The 17,866-nt window shown below is 39.4% G+C and overlaps 1 protein-coding gene across 8 annotated transcripts in view; it reads right to left on the reverse strand.

Annotated features, from left to right (window-relative positions):
• Positions 1-17,866, reverse strand: part of ABI2 (abl interactor 2) — a 51,324-nt gene that overhangs the window by 17,725 nt on the left and 15,733 nt on the right. For 2 of the 8 annotated variants that reach the window (XM_053471821.1, XM_053471825.1), the window contains exons 3-6: positions 16,570-16,746; positions 11,002-11,019; positions 9,516-9,613; positions 2,326-2,475 (exon numbers count right to left, since the gene is read on the reverse strand). In XM_053471821.1, coding sequence (XP_053327796.1) covers positions 2,326-2,475; positions 9,516-9,613; positions 11,002-11,019; positions 16,570-16,746 — 443 coding nt within the window. The remainder of the gene's footprint in view (positions 1-2,325; positions 2,476-9,515; positions 9,614-11,001; positions 11,020-16,569; positions 16,747-17,866) is intronic. The other 6 variants (XM_053471823.1, XM_053471827.1, XM_053471822.1 and 3 more) reach the window with 3 other exon arrangements.

Below are 17,866 nucleotides of genomic sequence, written 5' to 3' on the forward strand. Positions count from 1 at the left end.
GCAACTTGGATAAATAAATAATTACTACTTTTATGCTCATCGATTGTAGAAGGATATACACATGTTTAAGCAGTAAGCACCAGGTAGCACTCACCCGATTTCCAGATAGTAAAGTGTGGTTCATCACTACAGAGTGCAATTGTGATGTGCTTTACACTCTGGCTGTCGTTTGCCATTGTGCATAGTGATCTTTGGCTTGTGTACACCTGCTTGGCCATGGAAACCCGTTTCATGAAGCTCCTGAGGTACAGTGCTTGTGCTGATATTACTTCCAGAGGCATTTTGAAACTCTATAGTGAGTGACACTAAATAGGACAGGTGTTTTTTTACAAGCTACACACCAGCACTGTTTTCTGGCTTAGCTATTGTTATTCCTAGATGCTTCCTCTACACAATAACGGGGCAGATCTAGCAGGGCAGAAACTTGGGGCAAAGGTGGCGGCCTATAACCATGACTTAATTTCACTAAGGTCCTCTGTACGACCCGTTCTACTGCAAATGTTTGTTTATGGAGATAGTTGCCTATATGCTTGACTTTATATACCCGTTAGCAAAGGGCATGGCCAAAACACCTAAACTCAATAATTGGGAGGGATGTCCACATACTACTTTTGGTCATATAGTATATGTTTACTTCGATAAAATATTGCCAATTATGTTGATGTAATACTTTTCTTATACAGTATAATAACAAGCAGCAATCAGAACATTAGCAGTTTTTAATAATATACATTAAAATGTTTGTCTTTTGTAAGACCAAACCAAGATATTCTTGTAGTATTTCTGAAATGTATACAGGACAAAGAAAAACGTTGATGAAAGTTCTCAAAGTTCTCGCTGGAAAGTTACTCGACTCTAAATGACCCAAATCTGGCATGCATAGAATTTTGTTACAGTTCAAAAATAAGATCACAATCCCTGCGTTTATTTTAAGGAAATTCATTATGTAAGTAGAGACACCATAACTCATTTATTTCTAAAGACACCCTCATATTACTCCCTTCGTGTAGATTTACTGTTGACAAAGACGTTTTCCCGCAGTCTAACATGTCTTTGCAGCAATTTAAAATAAGCACTTTTTGGCATGGGTAATTACATGATAGATAATATAATATTTGAAGGTATAGACCTTGTTTTTTTTTTACTGAGAATCCCATGTGAGACTAAGAGAGGTGAATGCATTACTTACCAATCAAATATCCAAATACTTACTTTAAAAATAAATAGATATTTTGCATTTTTTGTCACTGTCTACATATATGCATGGATACTTTTAAATGCGTCAGGATGTTTGTTCAGTAAAAGTGGGGGCAGGGAGAGATAGTTCTTTTTGTACTGAGACGACAGGACAATGTAGTTAAACAGATGAAGAGCTTCTATAATGTGAGGATACACGCATGTAACTGGAATTCCTATGGAGAACTATTTGTGCCCTAAAGAAAGTCATGCAGAATTAAGGAGGGTATTGCCTTCATGAACAGACAGGTAAAAGGGAAGTTATGTTTTCCTTTTTAGTGATGACGCTTGTTTCATTTAATAGCATGGTTTGTCACATTGTGGACCACTTTTCAATTACTAACAAAAAAATAAACATGTACACAAGTAACCCAACTGCATACAAACATACAAGAAACATTTTCAGGACCAAAATAACATGCTCAGCAATGTTAGACAAAGACCAGTTTGAAAACAATTCACGCTTTGGCATGTAGTTCTTACCAAAATGTAAAGACTCTGAAGAAATCTTAGCAAAATAAATAAAAAAACACAATGATATGCCATCCACAATACAATTAATTAAAAACAGGCAGTTGCATTATACTCCCTGATGCTCTGTAGTAGTGAAGGAGTTTGTTAGCAAAATGTATAAGCTACTGATGTCCATTATCAAATGAAAATGAAAATGAAAAATGCATACAAAGCAGGGGAAATAGCATAAAAAAAGAGGGTTAAGCAATGAAGATATCAACAAAAATATATTTATAACTTAGTAAACTCTAGTAGAGCAGTGCTCTTCTAAAAAGGCAGGACATTACTGTAAAGGCGTCTTAAAATATGATTGCACAGTGACGGACAACATTTTGAGCATTTCATAGAGATGACGTAATGATGATCATAAGTGGTTTTTTTTGTTTTGTTTTTTAGCTACACATCCAGTAAAAGAATGTTGCTTTGGTCCAACTCCTGATATAAATGCAGCTCCTTTTCACTGCACACACTCACTGAAATGTATGGCTCCACAATGCCCAATGGTAGAATTCTAAAATCTCATGTTTTGTCATTAGGTGCCAACCACTGTTTGGCATGTATGCTAAAAAAGAATACCTGTATGTGCGGTTCCTCTGGTTGACTGAAGCTGTTCTAACAGGGCTCTGTTGCTGTGACTGAGCCATGTTACGTGTGGGGCTTGGTACATAGTCATTTGGTACCACAGGGGGACGCACAGGTTCCAATGTGCGATAGGGTGAGTGTCGCCTTCAAGAAAAACAAAATAAAATATAAAAGAAAAATGAACTTCCAAGTGATAGCCCTGAGCCTGGGACTTAAGGACAAAAGTTTCTTGAAGACTTAACCCTGTTGCCTTAACCTTGGGTTGGTTTTAATTTGAATTGTAAAAAGTAGCAGTTTGTAGAAAGCTTAAAAATTCAATGGAAAAGAAAACACGACTGAAAGCACTTGTGATTTTATATGTTTCAACCCCTTCACTGCTAAACACTTTGCAGAGCATTGGTTGAGAACAGAGACAACACTTAGTTCGGATGTCTACAAAACAAAAGCCTTTGAAGAAATTACCTGCTGCAATAAGAAGTTTCCTAAACATATGGAATTGCTGAATCTGTTTTTAGCTGAATGCAATCTCAACATTTCCCCCAAACAAATACCTTTGTTCCTATATGCTACACTTTGAAATATGCTTTAGCCAGCATGAAGTCCCAAGCGTATACCTGAAGACTGCAGGGTAATTAAAAAGATATATCTTTATTGTTCATGTTTCCTTTCCCTAAAAATGCTTATGTAATTACAATAACTATAACACTTTTTAGGGATTACTCTTTGTGGCAAGGGGTGTTTTCTGCATAAATATGAATTCTTTAGATTCCACATTAGTGTAGTTCTAGAGTAGGGCAGTAACAACTAAACGAATTTCATTATCAATTAGTTGAATCGATTTTTATCTTTTATAAAGTGAGGGTTTTTTCAGAGCAAACACTGAAAAAATACCCCCTGTTTTATAGTCCGTTTAAGTGACTCACAGCAGCAGCTCCAACTTACAGTTCCTCCCTGCAGTCACTGCCGATTGGCCCACCCACTTCCTTTTTTCCAGTCCCTCCCTGCAGTCACTGCCGATTGGCTGCAAGGAGGGACAGGGAGAAAGAAAGGGGTGGGACCAAAGTGCAGATTGGCCCCGTCCATTTTCTATACCGTCGACATGGCTCAAGAACTCATCTAACTGGTGAGTATAAAAATATTTGGGCTGCTGAAAGTTAGGGGCATTTATAGTTAATGAGGGGTTTAGGGTTAATTTAGGGGCAGTTATAGTTAGTGGGGTGTTTTGGGTTAATTGTGGTTGATGGGGTGTTTAGGGTTAATTTAGAGGTGGTTATAGTTAACGGGGTGTTTAGGGTTAATTTAGGGGTGGTTATAGTTAATGGGGTGTTTAGGGTTAATTTAGGGGCAGTTATGGTTAATGGGGTCTTCTCTTCAGGGTTAATTTAATGCTGAGGACCGAGGGTTAATTTAATTAAATAAAAGTTATCTTAAGGTGCAGTTAGAGGTAAAGGGGGGGCAAACCATTTTCTATACCGTCGCATTTTCTAAGTGACTTGCTTTCTGTAAGTGACCAGTTTGTGCACCACAGCAGCGGCAGAGAAGTGGTATTATAAGTATATAATACCTTGCATTTTCTAAGTGACTTGCTTTCTGTAAGTGACCAGTTTGTGCACCACAGCAGCGGCAGAGAAGTGGTATTATAAGTATACCAACAGTGGGTTTGTATCTCAACCAGCAACAAGAGGGTTGAAGGGTTTGTGGTAAAAAAACAAAAAAAAAAAAACTGTGTGTTTTGCATTAACTGTTTGGTTTTTTTTTTTTCTCCCATTTTCTATAGTGTAATTAGTTAAGGGTGGGGTTTATAATCAATTAACTGTGTTGCTCTGTATATAAGGAAGTGGTTGCTCACTGTAAGGGGCTTGCATTTTCTAAGTGACTTGCTTTCTGTAAGTGACCAGTTTGTGCACCACAGCAGCGGCAGAGAAGTGGTATTATAAGTATATAATACCTTGCATTTTCTAAGTGACTTGCTTTCTGTAAGTGACCAGTTTGTGCACCACAGCAGCGGCAGAGAAGTGGTATTATAAGTATACCAACAGTGGGTTTGTATCTCAACCAGCAACAAGAGGGTTGAAGGGTTTGTGGTAAAAAAACAAAAAAAAAAAACTGTGTGTTTTGCATTAACTGTTTGGTTTTTTTTTTTTCTCCCATTTTCTATAGTGTAATTAGTTAAGGGTGGGGTTTATAATCAATTAACTGTGTTGCTCTGTATATAAGGAAGTGGTTGCTCACTGTAAGGGGCTTGCATTTTCTAAGTGACTTGCTTTCTGTAAGTGACCAGTTTGTGCACCACAGCAGTTAGTGCAACACAAGAGTGCAAGAGCAAGGAGGGTAAGTGACATAAAGCAACTGTTTAAATTCTATACTCGCGTCCCTTTATAAAGAATGAGCAAGCTTGGAGATTTCACTCAGTGCACATCATGCCATATGTATGCATGCTTGGAACAGCAGTTCCTGGGTCCATATCGCTGTGGTAAGTGTGATCAATTGGTCTCTCTGGAAGCTGAGGTTGGTGCTCTTAAGAGGCACATTGAAACACTGAGAGAGATTGACAACCTTGAGAGGAGTCTGTTGCTCACTGAGCAAAGTTTAGATGGGGCCCCTAGCAATGAGGGAGGAGATCAGTCAGAAGGGAGTCAGGCACATAGCTGGGTGACAGTAAGACGTGGTTGCAGTGGGGAAGGGAAGAGGAAGAGGCAAGCCAGCCCAGAGTCTCTCCCTCCCAACAAATTTGCCCTTTTAAGTGAGCATGTTGGGGAGGCAGACTCAGAGGTAGGCTTTGCGGAAAAAGCTGTTCTCCCTAACAGCCGGGAGAGCAGCTCATCCAATGTGCAGGGGATCCGAAAGGAAGGAAAGCCCAGGCAGGTTGTGGTGGTAGGGGATTCAATAATCAGGAAAACAGACAGGGTAATCTGTAGCTCTGATCGCAGCAACCGAATGGTTTGCTGTCTCCCGGGTGCCCGGGTTCGGCATGTTGCGGACAGAGTGGATAGATTATTGGGAGGGGCTGGTGAGGATCCAGCTGTCTTGGTGCACATTGGCACCAATGACATAGTAAGAGGAAGATGGAGTGTCCTAAAAGATAATTTTAGGGACTTGGGTAGTAAGATTAAGAAAAGGACCTCCAAGGTAGTATTCTCAGAGATACTACCTGTGCCATGTGCTACACCAGAAAGGCAGCGGGAGATTAGGCAGCTAAATGCATGGCTGAAGTCTTGGTGTAAGAAGGAGGGCTTTGGGTTCTTAGAGCACTGGGCTGATTTTGCTTTGGGGTACAATCTCTATAGTCGTGATGGATTGCACCTAAATGCAAGAGGGTCCAATGTGCTTGGGGAGAGAATGGTTAGACGGTTGGAGGAGATTTTAAACTAGGAATGGGGGGGGAGGGAATAAATACCGGGTTAGACAGTATAGAAAGGGAAGGCGATTTACTTAGTAACCAGGTGGGTGGATCTGGGGGCTTGGTCTATAAAGATAATAGGGAGAAGCATATGTTTTGCCCCCCAAAGCAAGGACAGAAAGTGATTGCAGCATCGGTGTTAAATGACAAGCTGAAGGTCATGTCTACAAATGCTCGCAGTTTAGGGAATAAGATCCATGAACTTGTAACAGTTGTGGCAACTGAGAATGTTGATATAGTGGCTGTTACTGAGACATGGTATAATGAGAAAAATGACTGGGACATATCAATACCGGGGTACTCTTTATATAGAAAAGATAGAAAGGGCAGGAAAGGGGGAGGGGTGGCCCTATATGTGAAAAATAACATAAAATCTAACTTAATACAAGTTGGTGAAGAGAACTTAGAGTCGGTTTGGGTTACAGTACAATTTGGCAAAAGTAAAGTAACTCGCATAGGTGTGATTTATAGACCCCCAGGACAAGTAGAAGAACTCGATAATCTACTAGTGGAGGAAATAGCTAAAATGACAGTGAAGGGGGATGTTATAATCATGGGTGACTTTAATCTCCCTGATGTGAACTGGAAAACGAAAGTAGCTGGTTGTACCAGGAGTGCGGATATTCTAAACTCCTTATTGGGATTATCTTTAAAACAGGTGGTTGAGGAACCAACTCGTAAGGAGGCCACATTGGATTTAGTGTTCACAAATGGAGATTTGTTAACAGATATTTCTGTAGGTGAAAGTTTGGGATCTAGTGATCATCAGTCTGTGTGGTTTAATATACAAACAGTGACTGAGTCACACCACACAAAAACAAAAGTTTTAGATTTTAGAAAAGCTGACTTTTCTAAAATGAGAAAATGTATAGAGGAGTCATTATCAGACTGGGGCAATTTAAATGGTGTTCAGGAGAAATGGGATTTTGTAAAAGCTGTTTTATTGAAGATAACAGAAAATTGTATTAGGTTGGTCAGTAAGAGTAAAAAATTAAGGAAACCGCTGTGGTACTCTGCAGAAGTGGCCAAAATCGTGAAAGACAAGAAGTTAGCCTTTAGTAGATACAAAAATACCCAAAGTGAGGAAGATAGACAGATCTATAAAATTAGGCAGAAAGAGGCAAAGAAAGTTATAAAAACTGCCAAATCACAGGCAGAAGAGCGAATTGCCCTATCAGTAAAAAATGGAGATAAAACATTTTTTAGATATATAAATGAGAAAAGGAAAGTTAAACAAGGATTAGTTAGACTAAAAACAAAAGGCATATATGTAGAAGAGGATAAAGGTTTAGCTGACTGTCTCAATGAATATTTCTGTTCAGTTTTTACAGATGAGAATGATGGAATGGGACCTCAGTTGGGAAAAAAGACTGAATCATTTGAAATATGTGAGTTTATCGAGGCGGAGGTTTTACTTCAGTTGTCTAAGGTAAAGACAAATAAGTCGATGGGGCCTGATGGGATACACCCCAAGTTATTAAAAGAGCTTGGGGGTGTACTAGCAAAACCGTTAACTGATATATTTAACGAATCATTGGTAACGGGAGTTGTCCCTGGGGATTGGAAAGTAGCGAATGTTGTGCCCATTCACAAAAAAGGCAGTAGGGAGGAGTCGGGCAACTACAGGCCAGTTAGTCTTACATCTGTAGTGGGAAAATTAATGGAAACAATGTTAAAGGAAAGGATTGTTGAACATCTGAAGTCACATGGCTTTCAAGATCAAAAACAACATGGGTTTTCCTCAGGAAGATCTTGCCAAACAAATCTTATTGATTTTTTTGATTGGGTGACTAAAGTAATTGATCAAGGTGGTGCAGTAGACATTGCGTATCTGGATTTCAGTAAGGCCTTTGACTCTGTCCCACATAGGAGACTTATAAATAAACTGCAATCTCTGGGTTTAGATCCCAATGTTGTTGAATGGATTAAGGAGTGGCTGAGTGACAGAAAACAGAGGGTTGTAGTCAATGGCGTATATTCAGAACAAGGTCTTGTTACCAGTGGGATACCTCAGGGATCTGTACTTGGACCCATTCTCTTTAATATTTTCATTAGTGATATTGCAGATGGTGTTGATGGAAAGGTATGTTTATTTGCCGACGACACAAAAATTTGCAACAGGGTTGATGTTCCTGGAGGAAGAAGCCAAATGGCAAACGATCTAGGTAAGCTGGAAAAATGGTCAGAGCTGTGGCAATTGGCATTTAACGTGGATAAATGCAAAGTAATGCACCTGGGGCATAAAAACCCAAGGGCAGAGTATAGACTATTTGGTACTGTCCTAACCTCAACGTGTGAGGAAAGGGATTTAGGGGTAATTATTTCTGAGGATTTAAAGGTAGGTAGACAATGCAGTAGAGCAGCAGGTAATGCTAGCAGAATGCTTGGTTGTATAGCGAGAGGTATTAGCAGTAGGAAGAGGGAAGTGCTCATGCCGCTGTACAGATCACTGGTGAGACCTCACTTGGAGTATTGTGTACAGTACTGGAGACCATATCTCCAGAAGGATATAGATATGTTGGAGAAAGTGCAGAGAAGGGCTACTAAAATGGTTTATGGATTACAAAATAAACCTTACCAGGACAGGTTAAAGGATCTTAACCTATATAGCCTGGAAAAAAGACGGGACAGGGGGGATATGATAGAAACATTTAAATACTTAAAGGGAATCAACAAAGTAAAGGAAGAAAGTTTATTTAAAAGAAGAAATAAAACCGCAACAAGAGGACACAAGCATAAACTAGAGGGGCAAAGGTTTAATGGTAACATCAGAAAATATTACTTTACGGAAAGGGTAGTGGACGCATGGAATAGCCTCCCAGTGGAAGTGGTAGATGTTAATACAGTGAGGTCATTTAAGCAAGCATGGGATAGGCATAATGCCAAGCTAGATATAGGATAAGGGCAAGTACTAAAGGAGAGTACTCAGAGGTTGGGCAGACTGGATGGGCCTTCTGGCTCTTATCTGCCGTCACTTTCTATGTTTCTATGTTTCTATGTTTCTAAACTGAGGGGAATCTAAATCCCGGGGTCAGTGAAGATTAACCCTGTATTTATTTATAAAAGTATTGTGTCAGTGAACGAGTCTGCAAACCTATGAGTGCACTATGGCGTATCAGGGGGGTATATGGCATACCTTGGGAGGGCAGAGTGACATATCTGGGGGTATAAGGCATATAGGGTATATAAGGCATATGTGGGGAGGGCAGTGTAGCATGTCTGGGAGGCAGTGTGGCATGTCTGGGGGTATGTGGCATTTCTGGGAGGCAGTGTGGCAAGCCTGGGCTCAAATGTGCATAACTGGGGGGGTAGGTTGGGAAAGTTCTTTATTCTGCTGTTTGTTTTTTACATCCTACTTTAATTTATTAAATTATTTTAAATAAATGAAAAATTTATATTTTTTTATCCGATTAATCGGAAAAATAGTCTGCCAACTAATAGATTCTGAAAAAAATCGTTAGTTGCAGCCCTATTCTAGAGATTCATACAATAAGGCATTAGACTAAGAGCATCATTGCGTACAAATGAAAGCAGGCAAGCAGGTCTTTCCTTCTCAGCTTTTACACACATAACAGTGAATGGCTAAAAAGAAAGGCATGCACATGAAACATGGACATACAGAACTAAGAAAACATGGACACACAGAACTAATATTTGAAGTGAGCTCTGACCGTGGGACAGTCATGAAGGCACAAAGTATTTAGGCAACTAGTCCAAATGATGTTCAGGTTCATGTACGTTTTCCTTTTTTTTATCCTTTCCAAGAAATAAAAAGCACACTTACCCAAGAGTTCCTTTGCCAGTCACTGGTGGACTAGGTGGCTTCTGCGTGGGAGGAGTGGTACGCGGCAACCCTCCCATCTTCATATTCTGTGTACTGACCTAGATGTAAGGAAAATAGCGATACATGGTACAAACAGCTATTAAACGTGCAAAGAAATAAGGTAAAATCATGCATTACTGGCAGTTTCTTGTAAACAAAACAATTGGCTGTGCTTAACCCCTTAAGGACAATGGGCGGTCCTTAACCCATTGAAAACAATGCATTTTGAGCCCGTACATGTACGGGCTTTGTCATTAAGGGGTTAAAGGGCTTTTGAAGAGATGAACTATAAAATTACCAAAAAAAAAGTAGGGAAATCGTCAAAGATTCTTTGCTGCCAAATATACAAGAAACATTGGGGTTTATAATGTAGTTTTATAATTTACATGGAAAACATGGACATATTTTTCCATTTGGTCACTGAACAAATTATGGTCAGATCTTCAGAAAATGCATGCCAACAACGTTGTAGATGCTATTGTGTGTTTAGCCAAGCATAGTTCTGTCTACGACTAAACACACAAAATAAGTTCACATTTGTCCACTGGCATCTGCTCTCGTGGAAGACTTAATACACAATCTAATTTTCACACTCCAGGCATTTAACTGAGAGGCCATATTATTACTAAGGAAAGTACATTAAACTTTTATACATATTTTCCTAGCTACATAAAATTGAACACTACCAAAAAAAAAGAGTGAAACAGATTAAATTATGCAGTATATAGCATGCATGGCAAGCACAAAATGTATTCCACATTTACAACAAACATCGGGCCTGGTCCAAGGTACATCTTTATACATAAGACACAAGGAATTGACAAAGGAGACAGAAGGTGTTCAGGGTAGGTAACCTCATTCTATATGCAGTGTTACAAATATATTCCCTACTTGCAGTCCATTCATGGTAGCGTTCGCCTCTGTCCTTGGCATTATTCCTGGGAGATTTATTTAAAGATTTGACTATGCATTATACAAAGCAGAACTAAAGGAACAGTCAGGTCAACAAATAAGGATGCCTGTTCCTTGAACTAAAAGGCCAAAGTAATGCACAGAAGACCCAACAATGCTTCTTGACTAAGGTTAGGCAGCAGTCTGCAGAAAAACAAACAAGCAATATTCTAATGAGTAAATTGAGCTGACCAAACGTACTAGAGCTAGCCTCCAAATGAGAGAACACTGCATATAGAATAAAAAGAATATTACACAAGGTTGAGCTCAAATCATTCTGGATAAGCTTATTAGAGAATAGTCACATATATTTCAGGAAATGTAGAATATCTATGATTTAAAATCAGGTTCATGTAATATTACACTGTGTGAAACTGATTATCCTTTTTTAAACTGCACAAAACAATATATATGAAGTGTAATTTTACGTGTAGCTCTCCATGTGTAACATTCTACTATAAATGAAGAGAGAAAGTAATCCCTAATAAAGTCTTACCTTGAATCTAAGCAACCACTTAATGCATAAATGGAGCAAACAAAGTAGAAGAAAGGGCATTGAAAAAGTTAGTTTGACCTTTGTAAAAACGAGCAGAAATAAAATGAAAGAAAAAAAAAAAAAAAACATTGACATTGCTAGACTTATGAGAATACATTATGTGTTAACGACTAAGCACTGTGAATTACAATACATTGAGACCAAGAAATAACTTCAATCACTACAAGGAACGGTTCAGCATTTGTTTAAATATTCATTAACAAGGATGTCTTGGTTGAGATCTTGGACAAGGTCGGAAAGTCAGTCTGGGCTACTGTAAACAGTTTAATTTCAACATAAAGTGAAGGCAAAAAAGTAAACTGAACAGGCTTAATTTTAATCAGGAGTGGAACGAGTCCATATAATAGAGTTAAGTCCGGAAATCTGGACACTGACACCATTTTCATAATTCTAGCTCTGTACACCACCACAATGGATTTGAAATGAAACAGAGATGCAAAAGTGCAGACTTTCAGCTTCAATTCAACGGATTGAACAAAAACATTGTACTAAATGTTTGGGAATTGCAACCATTTTCATACACAGTCCCATTATTTCAGGGGCTCAAATATAATTGCACAAATCAACAGAATCAAATAAAATGTTCATTTTTAATACCGGGCTTACGTATTTAAAAGCAATGCAGGTATATATTGGTGGATCCAATAGTACAGATATACATTTAACTGTTAATACAGTATAACAATAGTAAAACAGAGCATTGTTCAAAGGATAAAGTAATCAGAAACAAAAAGGTCAGTTTTATGCAAGAAAATATTTATTTTCCAATATGGCAGTGGATAAGTGGAACAGCTTCTAGTAGAACTAGCAGATGAGAATACAGCGATAGAATTAAACAAAAATGAATGAGATTGGCATACGTCTGTCCTAAGTATAGGACAAGACCAGGTGTGATCTGAGGTAGAAAAAAAAAAGAACAGGCTATACTAGCTCCATTCTGCCAAATTCTATGTTTCTTCGAGTTGAATCCTACAGATGTTTCTACATTTTTACACGATAGTCTTGAAATTCCATCTAATAATGGGTAGCATTATGGATTTAAATAGTGCACATCAGTCAAGCGTATGCTGCCAAGCAAACTCGTCGAATAAGATTTGGACAAATTTAAAGTTTAACGAAATTTGCAAATGTTCTTAATTAGTATGAATATCTGAAAACATGGGGTAGTGAAAACAAAACAAAACAAAAAAAAATCAGGGAGCTGTCTACTTTTCCGCAGCTTTGCTTCTCGACTCTTCTTGCTCTTCTAAGAAGCGTTTCCACAAAATGGTGGAGCCTCCAAGCACTCCCTCAATTGAAGGAATGGGGGAGAAGCTGTCAGGTCATTCCATCCAAAATCATCACACAAAAAGTGAACTTTTCAACCTGACCAGCTCAGATTTTCATGAAATTTGGTAGGATGGCAGAGGACATGAAGTAACGTATATATGCAAATTTTAGCGCTTAGTTATGCTGGGTATTCAAAAATACAAAATTTTCACATACAAGCTCAAAAAAAAAAACACATCCTAACCTTGCTTCTAATTAAGCTGGAACCTTCATATTGGGAAAAACTTATTTTGAAGCTAAGGAAGCTATTAAAATAAATTTACATATTGATTTTTTTATTTCAATATCACATGATAGGACCTTTAGCCTTGAATATCTAAAAATCCAATTGTTATGGGGGGGGAATGTTATACGGTTTAAATGCATTCAATCTTTAGTATAAGCTTTATTTTGGGATGGCTTTGGGTACAGGATAATAATAAAATAATAATAAAGCATAGCTCACATGCAATGAAATACATTAGCATTTATTTAGGAAATTACTGTATCAGAGAATGAAATATGTCCTATGTAACTGGGGAAAGTTAGTGCCTACTTCTCTGCCGTGCTTCTTTTGAGCGTTAACTGTCCGCAGCAGTAAATGTGTAAGTTCACCTTGTTGCAGTACCTGGATCTACCTTAATGAGAACTTGCTTTAAAAAGCGTTCAATACGTCTAGCTGGTGAGGATACACATATGATGGGGATGGGCCATTGGATTGTAGGAAATTGATCAAAACCTCCTGCGACATTCCATTCACATTCATGACACAACCTAACCACGATCATCATAGATGCAAGTTACAAAACCTATTTCTTCCAAAGACAATTTTTCATGTGGGATGTTTGTTTGCTGCACTTTACTAGTTGTTGAAAACTGTAGTAAACCGCTTTATTAATTCATTCCTTGTTTCCGGTCTGAAAGCATGAATTGTCTAAGTTCCAGTTACTGACCTAGCTTCTTCATGTCGCCTGTGTAGAAACTCCTCGTTCTCAATTATTTCTTGTTAACACATATATGCAAAAGTTAATGTTCTTGATATTGTCTTTTGCCCGGTTGAACTTCCTTGGAGTCATAATTTGATCAGTGTAGATCAGGGCTCGACCCTAGGTGTTTGTCAGCCTGTGATCGCGGGGGCGCTGCTGCTGCTGTCTGCCCAGGAGTCTGGGCAGACAGCACAGCCACTCAGAGCCCGCCCCCGAGCCTGAGATCACTCCCACGGAGTGATTCTGTAGGCTGAAACCACAGGCAGCTTCAGGAAAGGGGGTTGAGTGTTGCCTGATCGCTCCATGAGAGCGAAAGTGCAGCGTTAACCCCTTCAATGCCGCGATCGGGGCATTTTAGGGGTTAATTCCCGTTTTGTACAGGGCTCTGCTGCTGGTGGTCTGACTGGAAGCCCAGGCAGGCCAGCAACAGCAAAAACGAGCCCCCACAAGCCTTTTTACTCCTGTAGGCATGGAAGCCTACAGCAGTCATCAGAGACTCCCCCCTGCAATGGCTGGTCTATAGAGGTAGCTTCAGGGACAGGGGGAGAGGGTTCTTTGGTCTCCACATCCACAAACCAGCCCCAACCCTCCCCTGCTGCCTGATCGCTCCCTGAGAGCGACAGTGCAGCGTTAACCCCTTCAATTGCACAATTGTGTATGACACATTCGTGGCATTGCAGGGGTTAACATTTGTCCCCACAAGCTTGTGGGGACTAAATATCAGTCAATCCTGTGCTCCAATGGAACATCAGCATTGAAAGCGTTAAAAAAAAAAACAAAAAAAAACCAGCACTGACCTGAAAGTCCAGGGTGCTTCCAGGTCAAATGCTTGAAAAGTTGTTCCTGTTTTTGTATTGGACTGCACACCCATCTGAGAAATACATCTTAGATACATTTTGCAAGTATTCTTTTAAAAGCTGAATGAGACGCTTTTTGAAATGTATGTACACTACAGGTATTGAATTGTGTTTCAAACAGTCTCAAATCACTGAGTTTGTACATACCAAATTCCCTACTGAAGTTTCTCTCTAATAAATTGAAAGTGGATGAACTGCGGCTTGGGCATAAACCCTGCACCTGGTCTTGTAGTAGGGAAGATTAATTTTCTGCAAAGTCATACAACAAAATTATTTTGCCATTCTCTATATCATCTTTCAAGCATTTAAAATAGGATTGCTGATTAACTTAGAAATGAATAACTCAAATGGACTTTCAGTGGACTTGACAAGTGTCTCATTTGTGCCATATGGCGGTGGTAAGTGGATAGATGAATATCTTGTTCTTCCATTAGTTTGTTTAATTTGCACCCTTTCATTGCCACACACTTTATCAAGTAAGCACTACTTACACATGCCTCTTTCCAAGTACACCTGTACCAGTCCCTTGCACCACTCGTAGGCATGCGCCGAAATGAAAACTCTGGATCCGTTTCCGAAATCGAAAATGATTTTGGCCGTTTTTTATTTCGGCATTTTCCGCCGATATGTCGGTGCATCCTTAACCAACTGCCCACACCACGAGACTGAGTATTATAGAAACAGAGCACCACAGAGCGCTAAAATTTTGCATACATAAGTTACTTCACGTCCTCCACCATCCTGCAAAGTTTCATGAGAGGTTGGGATCTGTGACGATTTGGCATGGAATGGCCCTGTCCCCATGGGGCATCCCATGGCTCAGTCCTTGCAGAAATATTCCAAGAGGCCAGGATAATGCGAAGAAAAAGAAGCGATTCTGCACCTCTTTCTCCTCAAATCCATCTGCATTTTTCTAGCCTCTTGAGGTAGATCCGCTAATGTGCAGAGCCAAGGAACACCTCATAGGGACAGCCTCTCCCTCAAGGGTGTGCACAGAGGGTACACTCTTTTGCAGAAGCACTCCAGGAGGACTGGACAACACAGAAAATACCAGAGAGAAGCGGACCAAGAAAGAATACAGAAGACATAAGAAGTGACGACAATTTTGTTTCCGAACTGAAAAGCTATTAAGAATTTCATCCGAACTGAAATGGAAGGAAACAGAATTCCCCAAAGAAAATGAAAAATTTGTCCGAAATGTGTTTTATCCATGTGCAGAAGTCTACTGTGTCATGTTTGTATCCAATGCAGAATTCTCTCCCCCTCCCTCTTTTAAACACACACTGAACCAAATTACCGTATTTGCTCGATTATAAGACGACCCTGATTATAAGACGACCCCCCAAAATCTGAATATTAATTTAGGAAAAAAGAAAAAGCCTGAATATAAGACGACCCTATAGGAAGAAAGTTTTACCGGTAAATGTTAATTCATGTAAACTACGTGAACTATTTTTTCAATAAAAGCTATGATTGAGAAAAATATTTTGTTTTTAATTCCTTTTATTTTCCAACCTGCCCCCCAGTTATGCACATCTGCCCCCAGGCTTGTCACTCTGCCTTAAACCCCCTATATGCCACTGTGCCCCATGATATTCCTTTTAACCCTCTAAATGCCACGATGCCCCTTTTAACCCTCTAAATGCCACTCTGCCTCCAGAAATGCCTTATACCCCTATATGCCACTCTGGCATTTAAGGGGTTAAAAGGCATATTATGGGGCAGAGTGGCATATAGGGAGGTATAAGGCATTTCAGGAGGCAGAGTGGCGTATAGAGGGTTAAAAGGCATTTCTGGAGGCAGAGTGGCATTAAGGGGGTTAAAATGCATTTCATAGAGCACTCTGCCTATAGAAATGCCTTATGATTCCCATTTAACACCCCCCCCCAAAAAAAAAAAAAATAAATAAATTACCGGTGCTTCTGACTCCCGGTGTTTCGTCCGGGCAGCGTGTAGACGTCTACGCGATTCGCGTAGGCAACTTCCGCTGCAGCCGGAAGGAGGTGCGGTTAGCAGCACGGGTTGTCTGCGGAGACCGCGAATCGTGTAGACGTCTACACGCTGCCCCGGCTACACATCGGGGACTCAGAAGCACCGGTAAGTTTGGGGGGGGGGAGTTTGGTGACAGATCCCCTGCAGCGACGCGGGGATCTGGATCTTAGTCTCATAGTCAGACCTATTTGAGGTCTGATTATAAGACGACCCTGAGCATTTGCACTGAAAAAAACGTTGTCTTATAATCGAGCACATATGGTATATTCTCACCAATACAACCTTCAGAGCACTGAAACCAAGGATCCATATATTTCTGTTTAAAACATTTTTTATCTATAAAAATAACCATTAGAATAACTTACTTTGACTCCGTGCCCAATGTCATCAAGAATTGTGTAGTCAATTGGTTTTCGAATGTAACGCACTGGTCGCTCTAAGTTTGCTGGTGCAATTATCTTGTGTGTTCGAGAAGTATTCTTGTTAGTTGTCAAAATTCCGATTTCTCTTCTAGCAACCTTTTCTTTGTGGATGTCCACCGTCTAGAAATAATATTTTTGAGTAAATAGCCCATATTACACACATAAAATAACAACACTGACATATTACCACTTACCCAATGAACTAAATAATGTTGGTTCAAACTGAAAAATTATTTTAAAAAAGCTTGTACCAAGATTGCAAATTATACCTTAAATGAGGTAATAATTAAGAACTCATTAACTAGAAAGGATTGTGTAATAATGGTAGACAAACTTTGCAACAGTATAAGATCCTATGAGGTATAAAAAGGGGTATGGAATCATGGGAGGATAATACAAGTTTCCTCCTGTATAAGTTCTAGTACTTGTTACTACGAGGGGGTTATATATAAATAAAATAATACTAACAGCAACGGTGAAATGGTGAAATGTTTTGCTGGGAAGTATGACATGTTTGGAGAGGAAAAAAGGTCTAAGCAGGGTAGCAACAGTTAGCAGGTACTGTGAGCATAATTCTTACGGGTTACCTACTGGATATTCTTTTTAAGTTGCAACTTTAACTTTCTTAAAAATGACTCCTTTGATTATGTCTTTATGGAATACCAACCTATATTCCTTAAGATGGACAAGGTTGCCTCAGGGTCCTGGGGAAGGTGCAGAGCAACAAAACAGACTTTCTATGTGCTCTTTATCATTACCAGTAATCTACATCTGAAAGCTTTGGAATACTGAATATAATAATAAGGGTATAAAAAGTCTACACCCCCCTATTAAAATGCCATGTTCTTGTGATTTTAAAGAATGAGACAAAGATAAATCATGTCAGAACTTTTTCCACCTTTAATGTGACCTATAACTTGAACAATTCAATAGCAAAACAAACTGAAACCTTTGAGGGGAAAAAAAACCCTCACAATAACCTGGTTGCGTAAGCGCGCACACCCTTAAACTAATACTTTGTTGAAGCACCTTTTGATTTTATTACTGCAATCAGTCTTTTTGGGTAGGAGTCTATTAGCATGGCACATCTTGATGCAGGAATATTTGCCCACTCTTCTATGAAAAAGCACTCCAGATCTGTCAGATTGCGAGGACATCTCCTGTGCACAGCCCTCTTCAGATAACCCCACGGATGTTCAATTGGATTCAGGTCTGGGCTTTGGATGGGCCATTCCAAAAC

The sequence above is a fragment of the Spea bombifrons genome, chromosome 7, assembly GCF_027358695.1.
Source record: "Spea bombifrons isolate aSpeBom1 chromosome 7, aSpeBom1.2.pri, whole genome shotgun sequence".
Classification (NCBI taxonomy): domain Eukaryota; kingdom Metazoa; phylum Chordata; class Amphibia; order Anura; family Pelobatidae; genus Spea; species Spea bombifrons.